Raw genomic sequence first — 19,019 nt, forward strand, 5'->3', positions numbered from 1 at the left:
GATGACTTTTTTGATGTGTGTCTGTATGCATTTTGCAAGTATTTTGTTGAGAATTTTGGCATCTATGTTCATTGAGAATATGGGTCTATGGTTTTCTTTTTTGGTTGTACCTTTACCTGGTTCTATAATTGAAAATAAGTGGGAAATCCCTATATTTCTTCAAATATATTTTTCCAAGTTTAGAATGCTTGAAAGTTTGTTAAGATCTTATAGCTATCTCCTAAGTTTAAAATGTTATAAATTATTTCAGGAATAATATATCAAAATTTGTAAAATATCTTAACACTAAAATGGAGCCAATAGTTAAGATGGTCTAAAAATATTTGACAGTTTTACAAACTTAAAAATACAGTAGCTCTTCTTTTAGTGCTTTGCATCCAATTAGTTGTTGTCTTTTGCTTTTGTTATTGTTATTAGGAAAATACCATAATTCTTCAACAGCTCCTCCCGCTGCGAGCACAAGTGGCCAGACTACTTGGCTATAACACACATGCTGATTTTGTCCTTGAACTGAACACCGCGAAGAGCACAAGCCGCGTGGCAGCCTTTCTAGGTTAGTTCTGTCTTTAAGGTCAGTTGTGTGGCTTCCATTTCTTTCCCTTTGACTATGTTGCTGTATTGTATCCCCTTAACCTAGGGCCACAGGACCTGGGTTGCCTTGAGAAGAGCCTAGTTTTCACTCATTCAAGTGAAATGTATTGATCCCTTGTTACATTAGGTGAGCACATGCTTCTAGGGACTGCTGTGTGTGTTAATGTTCCAGTACCCAGTTTCTTCTAGTCATCTTCATTAGGGCCTTTGCTCTGTGTTTGACACATGATATGTATGGACTGACGGAGACTGCTCATTGCCATCATTCACTGCCTCTGGGTATTTGATGTTATATAGATCAATATAGTAATCTATACTAATATATACATATATATGTATATATGTATACACATATATATGTAATGGATACTTAGAGATTTTATGAAATAAGGCAAAAAATGATATAAAATGAAAACAACATACATAAACAAAAATTATCATTTTATCCTCTAATAGCCATTTGTTAATATATAAAGGTAATATAAAATAGGGTGCATCAAAAGTGTTACCTAATAACTATGTTCACATTCATTTTAAGTCATTTTTCGTAAATCTTTCAAAAACTAGGGTTGGGCAATAGTGATAGCACATGTATGCCCTTAATAACCTAGCATTCAAGACAGAGGCAGGCAAATCTCTGTGAGTTCAAGGTCAGCCTGGTCTGTGTAGAGTTCCAGGCCAGCCAGAGCTACATAGCAAGACCCTGTAAAGAAAAAGAGGGAGGCAGGGGGGAGGGGGGGAAGGGAATAAAGAAAAAAGAAAGAAATTCAGTGTCATCTCTGGGTCTCCATGTGCACCTTCACACACATGTGCCCACACCCACACAAACACAGTGCACATATGCACAGATATCCCTCTACATACTCATGTGCACACATGAAAACAAAACAGGGTACCTATGTCCCTGCATTGAGTCTGTGGTACTCTATCATTTTCCCATCCCCTTCTCAATTTAGTGTCATGCATAATCCCAACAGTTACTTTGATTTTTCTTCCTCTTTAGTGAACATGATTGAATAATTTAACATGGAAAAGATGCTAATTGTTATTGTAATCATTGTTAATCAGAGTTGGCCAAAGAATGATTTTTTTCCAGTTTTTTCACTAACCCTTTTAATACTTTTTACACCATCAAGAACTTGTGTAATTAAGTTGGAACTGATTATGGTTATAATTGGGCATGGTGGTACCCACCCACAATCCCAGCAGTTGGGAAGCTGAAACAGGATGATGCCTTGAGTTTTAGGCCAGCCTGAACTAGCTACATAAGCAAGAAACAAGTCAGAGAGCCACAGTGTGAGACCCTGTCTCAATAAACCAAAAACTAAAATAAAATAATAAAAATGGATTAAAATTCAGCCATTTGCACAAAATTTACTACTCTATTTTTCTTCAGTAATTATATTGTGATTTATTCATATATATGGTAGAATCATATATGACATAAACAGGTATTCTATAAATGATATTTATTATACAATTCATTTGTGCATTGTGAGACATTTGTGAAATAACTACCTGTATTAGGAGTAGTTGGCAGTGTGCTAAATGGTAGAGCCACAGAACTGGGTAAGACAAAGTCCTTTTTCTGGTGTCTCCACTCAGTAAAAATACCATAGACATGAACAGATAACTCCTGTGTGGTTCCACGCGTGTTATCCAAGAAGACGGCTCAGCTCAGGGACTTCGTAGGTTTGCTAAGAGTGCTTCCTTTAGTGGCGACTGCCTGTGCTGAGATGTCTCCCTAGTGACTACCTGATTAACTTAATCCTTTAGGGCAGTTTCCCCTCTGACATGAAATTGACCTCTTGCTGCCTGTTTTCACCTGTCTTCTCATAAGCCTAATGAAAACTGTATTACTCTGATCTTCCACAAATTTTCTTCTTTCTCTTCATAGCTTTCCGTGGGACGCTGCCATCATCTCATACCTCTGGGCTGCCCTTAACCTGTGTTCAGTACAGACACAAGCATATCTTTACCTTAACATATATAAAGTTTGCGAAAATAAATACATAAGAGCTTATTCATTTAACCAAATTCAAAAACACACAAATAGTCAGAATGTGGCTACAGTATATAAATTGTGGTGCGCAGAGATTTCTCCAGCAAAAACTAGAATTGCTCTATCCAGATCCTCTTGTCTTCAGAATGGGTTACTGGAATTCCTGCCCATGGTTAAATGTACTGAGCAACTTCTAGAGGACATTGCCTGAAAGTCACATCTGAGTTGCTTCCTCTGCCTTTAATGGGATCTTAATCTTATAGAAGAAAACCACTTGTGAGCTTAGTTTTACTATTTCTTTGTTCTGAATTATAGTATTCTTGGGCCAGAGTTCTTGAGGTAAGCTTCACCATTGTTGATGTTGTACAGAAATCATGACTGGGTTCTGGTGTAAAAGAAAAGGGACAAAGAATCATAAAATAAGTCACTCGGGAGAGAAAAATCTGTCCCTGTAGAGCTGACTTTGCTCCTCACTCATAGTTTCCTCTGACTGGTCATGCACAGAAGGCAGTGCATGTGAAAGCACCTGCTCCCAAGGACAGCTCAGTAACGCTTCCCATTTTCCTCACAGATGATTTAAGCCAGAAATTAAAACCCTTGGGGGAGGCAGAACGGGAGTTTATTTTGAACTTGAAGAGAAAGGAGTGTGAAGAGCGAGGTTTTGAATTCGATGAGACAATCAATGCATGGGACCTCCATTACTACATGACACAAACAGAAGTGCTCAAGTACTCCATCGACCAAGAGTTCCTCAAGGAATACTTTCCCATCGAGGTGGTCACCAAAGGCCTGCTGAGCATCTACCAGGAGTTGTTGGGACTTTCATTTGAGCAAGTGGCAGATGCTCATGTTTGGAATAAAAGTGTTACACTTTACACCGTGAAGGATAAAGCCAGCGGAGAAGTACTGGGACAATTCTACCTGGACCTGTATCCAAGGTACTAAGGGTTACATGCTGGAAGCAACCTTAGGGATTCAAACATCCATCAGTTTAAGACTCTTCCATTTCATGTTTCCCAAGTGTGGTTCTTAAGAGAGGGCTTAATGAATGTCTAGCTTAAACACTTACTGGACAAGGTATCAAATTTTTCAATGCTGTTTCCTTATATGCATTGTAAGTCCTAAAAGATGGGAATACTTGTACCACCACTTTTGTTTACTCTTATGCTTCTGTCCCGTGGGACTGATAATCTCTTTACTGAGATGTTCAAATTCCCAACTATTCTTCAGTGATAGAAATTGCAAATATTTTTTAAAAATGCAGCATAGAAAAAAAACTTTAAGCCAGAAGTGGTAGCACAGACCTTTAGTCCCAGCACTTGAGAGGGAGAGGCAGGGCAATCTCTGTGAGATCAAGGCCAGCCTGGTCTACATGGTGAGTTCTAGGCCACCTGAGGCTACAGAGAGACCCTGTCTCAAAAGACCAAAAAAAAGTTGCAAATATTTATTGTTTGAAGCATGTAACTACAGACTGTATGTTTCATCAGACGCAAATCATTTTGATATTTTTCTCTCTAAGCAACTTTCTAAAACAAAGCCAATCTATTGCAATTACTAACCCATTTTACTAAATAGACCAAAGGGATATGGCACCCCTTAGTTCAGCAGGCAGTGGGTTCGTGATCTGCTGACCCTGCCTGCTTAGAAGGAGGCTAAGTTGTCATCCATTTGGTGGGTAAAAGTTCTTTGGTGCCTAGGTTATCCCAAATCTTTGTGAAGGTAACTTTCACCTATGGTATGACTTCAGATTAAAACCATATCTACTATAGATAGGTTTATTTTTTTTAAAGAATATCAGGGGGGGCTGGAGAGATGGCTCAGTGGTTAAAAGCACTGACTGCTCTTGCAGAAGACCCGGGTTTGATTCCCAGCACCCACATGGAGGCTAAGAACCATCCTTAACTCCAGTTCCAGGGAACAGGTGCACTTATAACACATGCAGGCAATATACTCATACACATAAAGTAATAAATAAAATTTTTTAAATTAAAAAAAAATATCAGGAGCTGACTCAGTAGGTAAGGACACTTGCTGCCAAGCCTGATGACTTGAGTTCAATTCTGACCTCCATATGCACCCAGTGGCATGCACACACACATAACACAACACACACACATCAGTATACAGGTTTTTAAATTCTTTTATTTATTTGTATTTTATGTATATAATGTTTGCCTGAAATGCCCACAGAGACTAGAAGAGGGCATCAGCTCCCTTGGAACTGGAATTTCAGATGGTCTTTAGCTGCCATATGGGTGCTGGGAACCAAACCCAGTTCTTTTGGAAGAGCAGTAACTGCTCTTATCCAGTGAACCATCTCTCCAGCCCCATTATACAGTTTTAAGCCAGTACTTAAAGAGGCAATCCTTTGGGCTAGCAAGATGGCTTGGTATGAATACCTACAGGCTAAGCAGAATGAAATGTTAGCAGACTCACTACCATGTCTGGTGACAAGATCCATAGGTCCTTTCCCTTCTGCCTGCTTTTTCCTCTTGTGTCCTTATTCACTCCTCACTCAGTCTGCCACACTGTTCTATGTTTTGTTGTGTTTTTTTTTTTAATCTAAGTATTTAATATGAGCAATGATGTTTACTCTAACAATCCTTAAGCTGCATATTGTGTTGTAGCTCCATTTTCATCCCAAAGCAAGAGTATATTCTCCTTTCCTCTGTCCTATGGATTAAATCTGAAGTATCTTTTAACTATGTGGTGGTATTTCTAAATATCTTTTTTACTATCTCTAGTTTGATGGGGGGTGGTTGTGGGTGTTTTGGGTTTTTTTTTTTCAGTCTTTTTGAGACAGAGTCTCCCAGTAGCACCAGCTGGTCTGGAACTCACTATGTAGACGCAGTCTCCCAGTAGCCCCAGCTGGTCTGGAACTCACTATGTAGACCAAGCTGACCTCGAACTCACAGAGATCTGCCTGCCTCTGCCTCCCAAGTGCTGGGATTAAAGGCATGTGCCACCACGCCCAGCTCTAGTTTGGTTTTATTGTGGTTGGAGTGTGTGTGTGTGTGTGAATAATAGATATACTTTATATGGTTTTTTAAATTGAAATAATTTTGTATAGCCAATATCTGGTCAATTTTGGTGAAGGTTTTGTGTTCACTTGAATGTGTGGTTTGGTATTGGATGGAGTTGGGTAGAGTTGACCAATAGCATTCTTCAGATCTATATACCAGCTGTTATATTTTGTCAGATTGTCAGGTCAAATATCAAGAAGGGTGACATTCTCTAAATAACTGCAGATTTGTCCATTTCTCCTTCACTTCTATCAGGTTTTGCTTCATGTATTTTAAAGCTCCACTTTTAAGGTTGTTACCTGTCCTCAGATTTGACCCTTTTATCATTATACATATCCCTTGTCATTGTGGACATTATTCCTTGCTCCAGTGTTCACTCTGTCTGCTATGATAGCCATGTCACTTTGCTGTGACTAGTATTTCCATGGGATATCTTTGCCATTCTTCCATGTTTACCCTGTATCTCTTTACCCACTTAAAAATGATTTCTGCCGGGCATGGTGGTGCACACCTTTAGTCCCAGCACTCGAGAGGCAGAGGCAGGCGGATCTCTGTGGGATCAAGGCCAGCCTGGTCTCCTTAGTGAATCCAGGCCAGCTGGGGCTACAAGGAGACCTTGTCTCAAAAAGACCAAAAAAAAAAAAAAAAAAAGGGATTTCTTACAAGTCATAGTTAAAGTTTCTCTTAATCCACTCTGATAATATCTTAACTGGTGGATGTGCTTATACCAATTTCCTTTACATTACATGCTTAGATCATTTGTATTTAATAATTGCTTATTGTATTATGGTCTGCTGCTTGATGAGATGTTTTCTGTTTGTTGCCTCTGTACTTTGTTCTCTTTTCTGCCCTTTTTTTGGTTAGTTGAGGATTTTTTTTTAGTGTGTGTGAGTGTGTCTGAATGTTTGTAAGTGCACCCATGCATGCAGTGCCTGAGGAGGTCAAAAGAAGTCATCAGATCCCCTGGCATTAGAATTGCAAATGGTTGTGAGCTACCATGTGGGTGCTGGGAACTGAACCTGGGCTTCTGTGAGAGCAGCTAGTGCTGTTAGCTGCTGAGCCATTTCTCCAACCCTGAGAATTTTTTTATTTTCAATATTATCTCTACTTTTGGCTTTTTATTTATATCCCTCTTAAATTTTTGCTGATGGCTACACCTAATTTTATAATATACACCCTAAATTTTTAAAACTTTTTTACATCTATTTGTGTGTATGTATGTGTATACAGCACACACACATGCACATGCCACAGCATGTGTTGAGGTCAGAGGACAACTTGGAGAAGTTGACTGACTTTCACCATGTGAGTCCTGGAACCAAACTCAGGTTCTCAGACTTGCAGCAAGTATCTTTAGCTGATGAGCCATCTTATCAGCCCATCTTTTTTTTAAGACAGGGTCTCACAGTGTAACCCCAACTGGACTTTGTAGACCAGACTGGCCTAAATGCACCTGCCTCTGACTCCTGTGTGCTGGGATTAAAGATCTGTGCTACCATGCCTGGCTTTCTTTTTACTAGTCAGAGAAAGAGAGGGATGGGGGAGAGAGAGAGAGAGAGAGAGAGAGAGAGAGAGAGAGAGAGAGAATTAAGAAGGATATTTAACCACATGTGTACATGCCACAGTGCTAGTGTGGATAGTGTGGAGAGATCAGAGGACAACATGAGAGAGTCAGGTCTCTTATTATGTGTTCTAAGACTCAAACTCATTAGTCATACCTGGCCACAAACACAGAGCCATCTCACTGGTCCCACAATCTACATTTTTAATCAGCCCCCTCTTCCAATAATATCATGCTGATATTGAGATGCTGTCTCATAAAACCAAAGGAAAATAAAATCAGAGAAGTAATTTCATTTATTTGTTAAATTTTCTTTGTTCTCTTTGGTTAGAACAAAACTTCTCTTCCTTGACAATTATTTTTGATTTTTAAAACTTTTTTAGTTATTTTTACTTATGTTTGTGTGTGTGTGTGTGTGTGTGTGTGTGTGTGTGTGTGTGTGTGTGTGTCTTTGTAAATGCCATGTTTGACAGGTGATTGTAAACCACCCAATGTGGGTGCTGGGAACCCAACTTGAGTCCTCTGGAAGAGCAGCAAGTGTTCTTAATTGCTGAACCATCTCTCCAGACCCCTATTTTTTTATTTTCAAAGGGCCTGATTGGTGGTTGTACCTTAGCCAGATTTTACTTCTTATATGGTTGGCATATATAATATCTGAAGTATCGTGAAGTTTATTTATTTAAATATAAAAATATTAGTGCTTTAAGCGGTTATTCTGAACAAGTAAATATAGGCATATTTACAGTTACTTTCATTCCATCTCAAGAACTGTTCGTTTCTTTGTAGACCTAGGTTTGAAGCTAGCATCAACTCTCCTCTATCTGAGGAACTTCTTTTAAAATGTCATGTTTCAAGTCAAAAGGCAGTGTATTCTCTATTTTTGCTTGTCTGAGAAAATCCTTGTTTTTCTTTCATTTTTTGGAACATATTTTTGCTGTACAGGAAATTCCAGATGTTTTCTTTCTGTCCTTTAAAGATGCCATGATTTGAGATGTCTTCTGACTTACACAGTTTCAGATGAGGCATCTTCTGTAGTTCCTGTCTTCAGCGCTCCATGTCATATAGAAGTTTTCTTGTGCATTTCTTCTGATGCCTTCAAGGCTGCTTTTTCAGCACTCACTTTTAGCTCTTGTTTCAGTATTCTTAGGCAAACAGGATACTTTTCCTTCCTCTTGTTTTGTATTTATATTAATTTGTGTACTTGGAGTTTCTTGGATCTGCGGTTTGGTGTAATTAATTTTGGAAAACACTTGTCTGTTGTTTCTGCAAATGTTTCTTCTCTCCTCAGAGATTCTCTTTACATATGTGATAGATCACTTGGCAGTGTTCTGTTTTATTTTGTGTTTTTTTCTGTGCTTTTTAAATTATGCTTTAGAGAGTAATTTCTATGATCTTTTGGGTCAATAATTCTTTCCTTGTTTGTGGCAGATCTTACTAGCTTCTCAAAAACATCTTTATCCTCATTTTTCCTTCTTTCATTTGTTTGTTTCTTTTGAGATAGAGTCTTGCTATGTAAGCCAGACTGTTCTTAAATTCACTGTAGCCAGGCTGGCCCAGGACTCACCATCCTCCTACCCTAACCTCCCTGGAGCTGGGATTACAGCTATAAACCAACTGAACTGATTCTTTCTTACAGTTTCCAGCTCTCTGCTACATTGTCCACGAGACAGCACAGCATCCACTTTTTCTCTAAGCCTTTGTGCATATTGGTTTGGTTATTTTATTTTATTGCCTTTATTTTATTTTATTTTTATCTTTTTTTTTTTTTTTTTTTCCTTTTGAGACAGGGTCTTTTTGTTGTCCCAGCTGGCCTGAACTTACTTTTTAGTGGAGCAGGCTGGCCTTGAACTCACAGAGATTCACCTGCCTCTGCCTCTCGAGTACTGCAATTAAAGGCATGCACCACCATGCCCAGCAGTTATTTTATTTTAGATACTCATGCTGTGGCATCTTTGTCATGTGTGAATCTTGTTCTCCTGTTTGTTTTGCTTTTTGACACTGTATTTTTTTCTTATATCTTTGTAGGCCTTAGAAATTGATTGAAAGCTAGGCATTTTAATAAGATAGAAAAGACTAAGGTTAATAATTTTATGTCTAAAATTTGTCCTACATTTACCTGTGGTAGGCTTTTGAGGTGAGGTGTAGATTCATTTAGTAGTCAGCTAGGTCACAGGGCCACCACTGTCATCATTAACCTCCGTGTGCTACAAGCTTCATATTGCTTTATCTTGTGTTTAGAGGTGATTTCCAGTTTTTTCTTGGTTTCTGTTCCATCCAAGGTCTCGCTGTCTCGCAGCAATGGGCTACAATAATCTGTTATTGGTGAATGCTTGTTAGCTTGATTAGAGCCTGGGAATTCTCTATTGCTTTGATTCAGCATCAATTTTTTGGTTGCTGTTTAGTTTGTCTTTTTTTTTTTAACGTGTATGAGTATATTGCCTGCATGTAGGTAAGTGCACCCATGTCGGGTGATGTCCATGGAGGACAGAAGAGGCTGTCGGAGCCCCTGGAACTGGAGTTACAGACAGTTGTTAGCTGCCATGTGGGTGCTGGGATTCGAATCCAGGTCTTCTGCAGGAACAACCAGTGTTCTTAACTGCTGATCCATCTCTCTAGCCCCTAGTTTGTCTTTTTTTTAAACTTATGACCTTTCTTCCTCAGCCTCCTGGATTCTTGTGTCCTTGTATCTTAGGAGTAGGGCCTAGTCAGTGATCCTGCCTCACCTGAAGCTGTAGGTCTGAGCACATGATGTATTTCTGTCCTTCTGCCAAGACCAGATGCCTTTTTTCTGTTCCCTTCCCCAGTGCACTGGGTTTCCGCTGCAGCTCTAAGAACAGTGGGGTGTTTTGCCCTTCCTGGGGATATTCATTCTGTAGGAGACAAGTGCAAAAGCATGTAAGTGATGTTTCCCGCCCTTTCTTCCGCTGATGCTTACTCGGGGTCTTACCCCATCCCTATCTGTCTTGTGAGCACTGGTAAGGACTACAGAGAAGATACTTAAAGTGATATCAGTTCTCCCATGTGTACAGCCCTGTGGTTCCCTACTTTGGATAATGCCACACCTGTAACTTTTTGCTGAAATTTTCTCTTACTGTCATCTTCAGTGTCTGCCTAGGTTGAAGGGGGGAAAGAGGCTTGCTTCCACTCCTCACTCCCTGGAGACCCCTGTGTTAGACTATGGGTCCTTCTTCCCCCTCTGTCCTTAGAGGCATCTGTCTTTAGATTGTGGGCTGGTTGATTGTCCTTCCACAGCAGCTCTCTGGTGGATTCAGAAAAGCCAGGATTTGCAGAATGTCCAAGATGTCATTGTTGGTTGTAGTAGAGACAGGAGCAATTCACTTTCCAGTTCTATGCATCTAAATAGGAGCCAGAAAAATATTATTTTCTTTGAATGGCATCAGTAGAGAATTGCCAAGAAAAAAAATAATATAGAAAAAATATACAGGGGTTAGAGAAATGGTTCAGCAGTTAGGAGCACTGGCTTCTCTTGTAGAGGACTCATGTTCAAAACCCAGCACCCAAATGATGGCTAACAACCATCTGTAACTCCAGTTCCAAGGGATCCGACATCTTCTGATCTCCATGGGCATTGTATGACACAGGTGCACTCACATGCCTGTAGGCAATACACTCATACACATAAAAAAATTAATGTTTAAAATTTTTTTAAAAAGAACTATACAAATAAAAAATTAAACTAAAAATAGAAAGAAAAAAAAAAACCTAGCCCAAATCTGAATGCACCATTTAGTTTTCTGAGAAAAAAATGTAAGTGTAATAATGAAGCCCCACAGTGAGATTCAACGACACATTTTTGGAACAACAGCCGCTGATACCACACTATCCAAGAATAGACAACTTCACAGTATAATGTATACTTTGTGCCAAGTTCACTAAAATAATTCTGTCTCCAAATGGTCCATCTAGCTTAAAAATCACTGCATTTTGTTGTGAGCACTGACTCCAGTAAATTGAATGAAAGAAAAAGCCTCTGGAATTTAGGTGTTTTTTTTTTTTTAAATCAGTTCTCTTTTTTCTTTATTTTCATTTTACATGTATGAATGTTTTGCCAACATGTAAGTGCACCCATGCATGCAGTGTCCATGGAGGCCAGAAGAGGGTGTCAGATCCCCTGGAACTGGAGTTATACTTGTTTGTTAGCCATCGTGTGGGTGTTGGGAACCAAACCCAGGTCCTCTGAAAAACCCCCAGTGCTCTTAACTGAGCCACCTCTCCAACCCCTTATCAGTTCTAATTTAAAGGAAGAAAATTACCTAGTCACTCAAAATTCCTTTTATTTTAAATTTGCTTCAGTGTTACATAATGTTTAGATGAAAATCAGGAGCTCATTAAAATAAACTGGGCAAAACTGGGGTTATAGCTTAGTGGTAAAACACTTGCCTAGCATGCATTTGACACTGGATTTGGTCCACAGTACACACACACACAATCACACACATATGAGCAGGTATGCACTCATGCACATATGCACACATCACACATGCACTCATGCACACACACACAGAGACATGCACAGGTATGTATGTGCCCACACACATACATGCCGTTGGGCTTTGTCTACATACTAGGTGTGGTGTGCGTTTTCATTTTTTACATTAACAGTTTTCAGATAAAGATACCTTAGAGAGATAGGGTACAGCAAGGTGATGCTTGGGTCATTATTTTCAAGGTGCACTAAACATTTAGAAATGTCTTCAAGTGTAAATATGACCTAAGGAAAAGACTATGCCATGTTTTCACTGTAGAGGACTTTCCATTTCTCTGTTCTATGTTTTTGGTTCCCAGGGAAGGAAAATACAACCATGCAGCCTGCTTCGGTCTCCAGCCTGGCTGCCTGCTCCCTGATGGCAGCCGAATATGTCTGTGGCCGCCCTTGTGGTCAACTTCTCACAGCCAGTAGCAGACCGGCCCTCTATCCTCAGACACGATGAAGTGAGGACTTACTTCCATGAGTTCGGTCACGTCATGCATCAGATCTGTGCACAGGTGAGTGATCTTTCATGGTAAACCCTGGTTGCCTTTCTAGTTTTTTCTTATATTTTTGCTGCTGTCAGTTTTCTCTCAACGTATTTTTTTTAGAACATGAACATGTTAGAGAATTTGTAAGCCTGCAGAGACAGTTTTCTTTGTCACATCCTCTCCCGGTGTGTTTTTACTTGGAGGTTAGCCACTGATGAAAGATCTTTCTGAATCTCTGCTTTTGGAGGAACAAAGCCATCACAAGAAAGGGTTGTAAATAGTGTGTTCTTTCCTTTTAATTATTTTCATCTCCCTAGGAATTTGGTGTCTGCCTCACAGATCAACACCCATAGCTGCCTCCATACATCAGTGGCTTCCTACCTTCTCACACCCTTTATTCCTTCTCTACTACTCAGTATTTTGGGACACCCAAATTAATTAATTCTTCCAATTAAGAACATAACTAATATAACCATGCAGAGCCAGGTATAGTTGCATGCACTTGTAACCCAGCACTTGGGAGGCAGGCAGGAGGAGCAAAATAAATAAATAAATAAATAAATAAATAAATAAATAAACCATGCAGAGAAGTTTCCAGTAAAAAGATATGTGTGCAGTGGATTGAAAGAGATTTTATGCCAGAAGTAAGTGTGTGTGTGTGTGTGTGCGTGTGTGTGTGTTCATGTATGTGCAGTTGCAAATTGTGTGTGAAGGGCACATGGTATTCCTCCATCATGTTTTTTGAGACAAGGTCTCACTTAGACTTTGCACTTGCCAATTAGGTGAGGCAGGCTGGCTACCAAATGCCAGGTATCCACTTGTCTCCACCTCCCAAGTGCTGAGATTGCAAGCATGCCTGACTTTCTCAGATGGGTTCTAGGGATTGAACTCAGGTCTTCATGCTTATACAGCAAGTACTTTACCAGCTAAGCTATCTCCCCAGCCCAGGAAAGTGATTTTTGTTTGTTTGGTTTTTTGTCTATTTTTGGAGAAAGAATCTGATTATTTGTAGCCCCGCTGGCCTTGAATTTGTGATCCTCTTGCCACAGTCTCCCAAGTGCTATGCTCTGTTTTTATTGTTTTGTTTGCTTTTTGCAGGGCTGTGGGGTGAATCTAGGGCTTAAAGATCATGCTAGGCAAGCCCTATACCACTAAGTCACACACACCACCTAAAAAGCACACTTATCTCAAGGCCCTGGGTTTCACTGCCAGTACCAGAAAGTTTATGCTCAACTTTATAATGCAGTCAATTTAACTAGGCCCAAACTATTGTGGTTTAAAAGTCATGAACCTGTTACTAATTAATCACTTTTTACATTATTAACCTTTAATCATTTAACCTAATCTTTTAAACATACTGATACCAGAAATGGAGAAGCAGTTTTCCAAATTTGAAATTTCTGTGCACTTCTAAAGATCAACTTTTAAAAATAACCTAGTTACTAGAACTCTTTTAAGTTTATGGAAATGTTGGCAAGATGGCCTATGCAATTTCACATTGTTTCTCCTACATTTACCATTGCATTACTGTAGTATATTTCTCTACCTAAGAACCCAGCTCTGGCACAGCACCAATAAACACTGCTTTGAGACTCCTCTAGTTTTTCTTTTATCTTTTCTTTAATATATATTTTTGTTGAATTTTTGTACATGTCATGCAATACATCTTAATCATATTTAGATCCCCCTCCCCCATCTGCACATCACATATCCCCCCCACACTAGATTTCATTCATTCTGTGATATATGTTAAGGCCTATCAAGTCAAGTTTATATTCCTAGAGGTCCCTCAGTGTAAGTTCATCCACTGGAGCCTTGTCAGCCTATCTAGCATCACTCCCCCTCACCCAACAGTGATCAGCTGCCAGTAGTTCCTCATCTAATGTTGGGGTTTCTTGCCCATTTCCAAGTTCTATGCTGGGCTTTTGTCTGGCTTGAGTTTGCGTGGGTTGTGCATGTGTCACCATTGCTGTAAACTTAAATGAGCAAGTTCCCAGAAGCCTGGAAAACTTTTTTCTCATGGTCATCCACCACCCGTGGCTCTTAGAATCTTTCTGCCCCCCTCTTCTGCAATTGCCTGCAAGCCCTGGGTGGGTGAGGTTTAATACAGGAGTCATGTCCAGGGACATGTGCTCTGTAGCCTCTTATTCTCTACATTTTGGCCAATTGTGACTTTCTGTGTTAATTGCTCTCTGTTTCATATGGAAGCTTCCCTGGGGAGAGTTGAGAGATACATTGGTATCCCCTCTACCCCATGTTTCACAGTGTTCTGTGAGCCTTAGGTGTAGAGGTTCCATTGTAGATGTGTCACTTAGGGTTGGGCATCTCACAGACACTTATTCTCTGTGTGTGACCAGGTGTGAAACTCTGAATAATCCCCATCTGTTGAAAAAATAAGCTTTTTGATAAGCAGTGACAGGTATACGTGACAGGTGTACTTTTTAAAAACAAGGATACATATTTTTCGTATAGTAAGAATATTCTACTTTTTTTCTAATATCATCTTTTTTTCTTTTTCTGTGCAAAGAATGTTCTTAAATCCCTATCATAAGGAACATAATTGAAAGACATTTTTCATTTTTCCAATGGTAATTCTTGAGCTTGGCTGTGAGCTCAGCATAATGGAATAATCAGGATTTGCCCTGTCTGGAAATAGCCAGGAATGGAACAGCAGCAAGTGCAGGCTAATAGAAGTGGTTCGTGTTGTGGTGCTGCCAGTGGTGGTGTGATTTCTCTATAGTGCACACCTCCTGGAAAAATCTCCTCCCAAAAGGGTAATCTTGCTTTGATATCCACAGCAGAGTGAGTAGTTGTAGTCTCTGAAATCAAAATTCTGTAAAAAAAGGTTTGCAAAAATATATATAATAGAGTTAGTTCCTAGGCTCACTTAGCTGTTAAAAGCTTTTATGAATGGCCTGTGGGAACACTCAAATAACAAGCAGGACGTGGAAGACTTGCTTTTGTTTTCCTGGCTTATGAGGGATCTGTTCTAGGCATCTATCATCCCTAGCCCCAGAGTAGCCCCTAATTGTTGTATTAATATAAAATGTACCTATTTGCTTCCAAAATATGACCAGCACCTTTGTTTAACAACTAGTTCTTGAGGCAAACGAGACGGCTCAGTAGGTAGAAGCATTTGCCTTGAAAGCCTAATGACCTGAGTTTGATCCCTAGAGCACATGTGAAACAGGAGAACCAACTCCCAAAAGTTGTCCTCTGACTTCCACATACACATGTGACCACACACATACACACATCACACATCATACCTGCATACATGCAAAAACAATGAAATAAAATAAAAATTTTGTGCTGATTATTTCCTTTTTTAATTTATTATTTTTATTTTGTGTGTATGAGTGTATTACCTGCCTGTGCACCTGTATCGTGCAGTGCCTGTAGAGGTCAGAAGAGGGTGTCAGATTCCCTGGAACTGGAGTTAGGGACAGTTGTTAGCCGCCATGTGGATGCTGGGAATTGAACCCAGGGTCCTCTGGAAGAGCAGCCAGTGTTCTCAACTGCTGGGCCATCTCTCCAGCCCTGCTTTTGCCTTTTATAGACACAGATTTCTGTATCTGCAACTTTGTAAGTTCAGAAAACTTTTGCACTGATAGAAAAATGGATGGTATAAGGAGATATAGTTAATAAGGAGATTCATAACTTCTATGTTCAGTAATACTTCTGAATGTGCAGCAGATCAGTTTTAAGATATTACACCTCATTGAGTTCTCCACTGTGACAGTCTGAAGGTTTAATGACCGGGAGCTCACTGGAGCTTGTCACAGTAATATTTAAATGCATCTTCAGGAACTTCCAGTTTTCAAACATGTGGATGCCCTAGTTCACTATGTTTGCTGTGTCCTCCTTCAAGAGTAGAGTTTCACTGTGTTTTCTTATGTTTACACTGCCAGGGAGGTAATTTGGAAGATAAGATCAGGAAGGTATCTCCAGTATCTGTTCCTGTCTCATGGATCTCTTGTGGTTTGTGCTCTTGGTAATCCCTGGCCCTTTGAACTGCAGAATGGAAGAGTAAAGCGTCTCACCACCTTCATAATAATGTCTTCATATTAAAAGCAGTAACAGTTTTGAACTATAAAGAGATCATTATTTTAAGGAAACACTAGAATCACAAATACTTTCATTAAAAGTGAAAAGGATGCTGGGTGTGGTGGGGCCATGGTAGGGCAGGCCTTTAGTCCCACCACTTGAGAGGGGGAGGCAGGTGGGTCTCTTGAGTTTGAGGCCAGCCTGGTCTATGTTTAAGAGTCTGTCTCTAGAGAACAACAACAAAAGATGTGGAAGGGATGTACAGAGTCAGGCAAACTTCAAATTCTGTGGTTTGAAATAACACTAACATACTGTTTGTCTGCTCTAAATATTTGAACTACTTTAGAGAGACAGGTCCTGTTGGGGGTACTCTGGTGTTGTGAAAAGAACACTGAATTTTAAATTATTTATATAGGGCTGAGGGTATAGCTCAGTGGTGGGGTATTTGCTTACCATATGGGACTCTGGGTTCAATCCCATGGACCACATCCAAAGAAAAAAGAAAAAGCGATGCGGCTGGATGGATGTTGTTTGGCCTTTTCAAACCCTTTTGTTTTTTATATTCATAAAATAGAGACAGTAGTAGTTCTCTGGCATGTTGGGGAAATTAAGATGTAAAAAGCACTTAAAAACCTGTGAAGTACATTGTATATTTTATTTTATTTTATTTATATTTTTTTAGAAGAAGCATTTCATTATAGCTTTAACATACTCAATAACAATTTCCAGAACAAAGATACATCTCTTTATTTTTTAAGAATGCGCATTTCATTACAGCTTTAACATACTCAATAACAGTTTCCAGAACAAAGATACATCTATTTTTTAAGAATGCCTTTTTTGATATTTTAGTATTTTTATAACCATGTTTATGTATAATTCAATCCTTTTAGGATCAAAACTGAAGAAAGGGAGAGGGAAGGGAAGGGGGAAGGAACAGAAAGATCAGTTGCCTCGAGGGAATTTACAGTCCTTTAGGTTCAAGAGAGCTCACGTGTGCTCATATTCAGAGGATCCTGAGGGAAGATCTGTGGAAGGTGATTGGAGGCCATCAGAGTCATGATTTCTGTCTTGCTTTGATGATCACTGCTTAGAAGTTTGAATCGAGAAGCAAGAATATCATGAGCTACTTAGTGTACTGGGGATGATAGAGATTTAGTTGTAGAGAAACATGGGTATTTTATATTCAGAAATAATTACTAAGGAATAAATATTTGGAAGAAGCTGAGGATGTGCTAGCTCCGAGCAGCCAGGACCCAGACAAGGCAGACTGGGCAGTTTAAGAAGAAAAATAGAGTTGGGTGAGATGGTACACACCTGTGAGGCTGAGGCAGGAAGATCACAAGACCAAGATCGGTGTGGACTACACAGTGAGTTTGAGGCCAACTTGAGTTACATAACAAGCCACTGTCTCAAAAACACAAAAGAAAAGGAGGAGACGCAACAGCAAAAGGTACCGAGACCTACTGAGCACATGGCAGCCAAGCACTGGACATTCACTCATTCATTCATTGCTTCTTCACAGTTTCCTCACCTAGGTGAGGGTACATTATTTTTCCTCATTTTTCCAAGTGAAGAAAGTCTTTGAGTCTTAGCAGGCATTGCAGAAAGGCAGCCAGCATGCCCTGGCCACTGTGCTTCCCACTGTGCCATCTGTGCACTAGAGAAGCTCTGTTTCATGTGGTCAGAATTTGGTCTCCCACATACAGGTTCCTTGTGGGTACACTTCTGTCTCCTGTTAGTAAGTGGTGTTTTAGTAATAATGTGAAAATGAGAGTATATCTAGTTCATATTTTCCTGTGAGCACTGTTAGAATTTGTGACTTTGAAAAACATCATGATTTCTTTCAGGATTTCTTTATTGTTTTGGGTTTTTTAAAATATGAACACAAGTACATACATGTATACATAGAATAAATGCTAATGTCATAAACTAAAATGTGAACATGAGTAGCATTTATTTCTCTCCAGAAATACACTTAGTTCTTTTGTTTACTACATTTTCTGTATTTTAAATTTTTTAATTTATTATTTATGTATATGAGTGTCTTGCCTGCATGTATGTAAGTGTACCCATGTACAATGCCTGAGACAATGCCTGTCAGAAGAGGACATCAGAGTCCCTGAAACTAGAGTTGTAGATGGAATTAGAAAAGGATATTTTAAAGAGGAATGCTCAGGCAACTTCTTTTTTTTTATTTTATTTATTATATGTATGAGTGTATTGCCAGCATGTACATAAGTGCACCCGTGTATGTAAGTGTCCTACAGTGTCTGCAGAGGTCAGAAAAGAGCATCAAATTCCCCTGGAACTGGAGTTATGGAAGGTTGTTAGCTACCATGTGGATACTGGGAATCAAACTTCTGCAAGAGCAACCAGTGCTCTTAACCACTGAGCCTCTCTCCAGCCCCTCAGGCAGAACTACTGATTTTTCTCCTATGTTTGATAAAATGTTAAGAATGGCAGTGCAGGATTCGAAAAAAGAAATAATAATGTCTTGCATTTTTAGTGTTCAGCTTAAGGACATGAAAGGCAAAAATGCAAAAACTGAAAGCCCAATACTGTTAAAGTGAGACAAATAAAATGTTAAGTATTCTTCCTAAAACAAGGATCTCTACATAGGCTGACTAGATTCAGCAGATGGACAATCACTGGAGAATGGCTGGGGGTGTTGACAACACAGTGGACAATAACAGGGATGGCAGAGTATATGGGCTCCAGTGGGCAGGAGGGCTATGGGACGGTGCCATTTGAGAAGTGGGTATATAGATGAATAAGATTGTGTGGGATGTTCTGTATGATATACACAAAAAAA

The 19,019-nt window shown here is 39.5% G+C and overlaps 1 protein-coding gene across 1 annotated transcript in view; it reads left to right on the plus strand.

The window, feature by feature from the left end:
* The window catches only part of Nln (neurolysin), a gene marked incomplete at its 5' end in the record, with an annotated part of 44,465 nt that overhangs the window by 7,043 nt on the left and 18,403 nt on the right, over positions 1 to 19,019 (plus strand). The window contains 4 exon segments of the mRNA XM_017799577.2: positions 418 to 553; positions 3,165 to 3,531; positions 11,984 to 12,051; positions 12,054 to 12,184. Coding sequence (XP_017655066.1) covers positions 418 to 553; positions 3,165 to 3,531; positions 11,984 to 12,051; positions 12,054 to 12,184 — 702 coding nt within the window.

Source organism: Nannospalax galili, unplaced genomic scaffold (genome assembly GCF_000622305.1).
Source record: "Nannospalax galili isolate Female #2095 unplaced genomic scaffold, S.galili_v1.0 scaffold518, whole genome shotgun sequence".
NCBI classification, from domain to species: Eukaryota; Metazoa; Chordata; class Mammalia; order Rodentia; family Spalacidae; genus Nannospalax; species Nannospalax galili.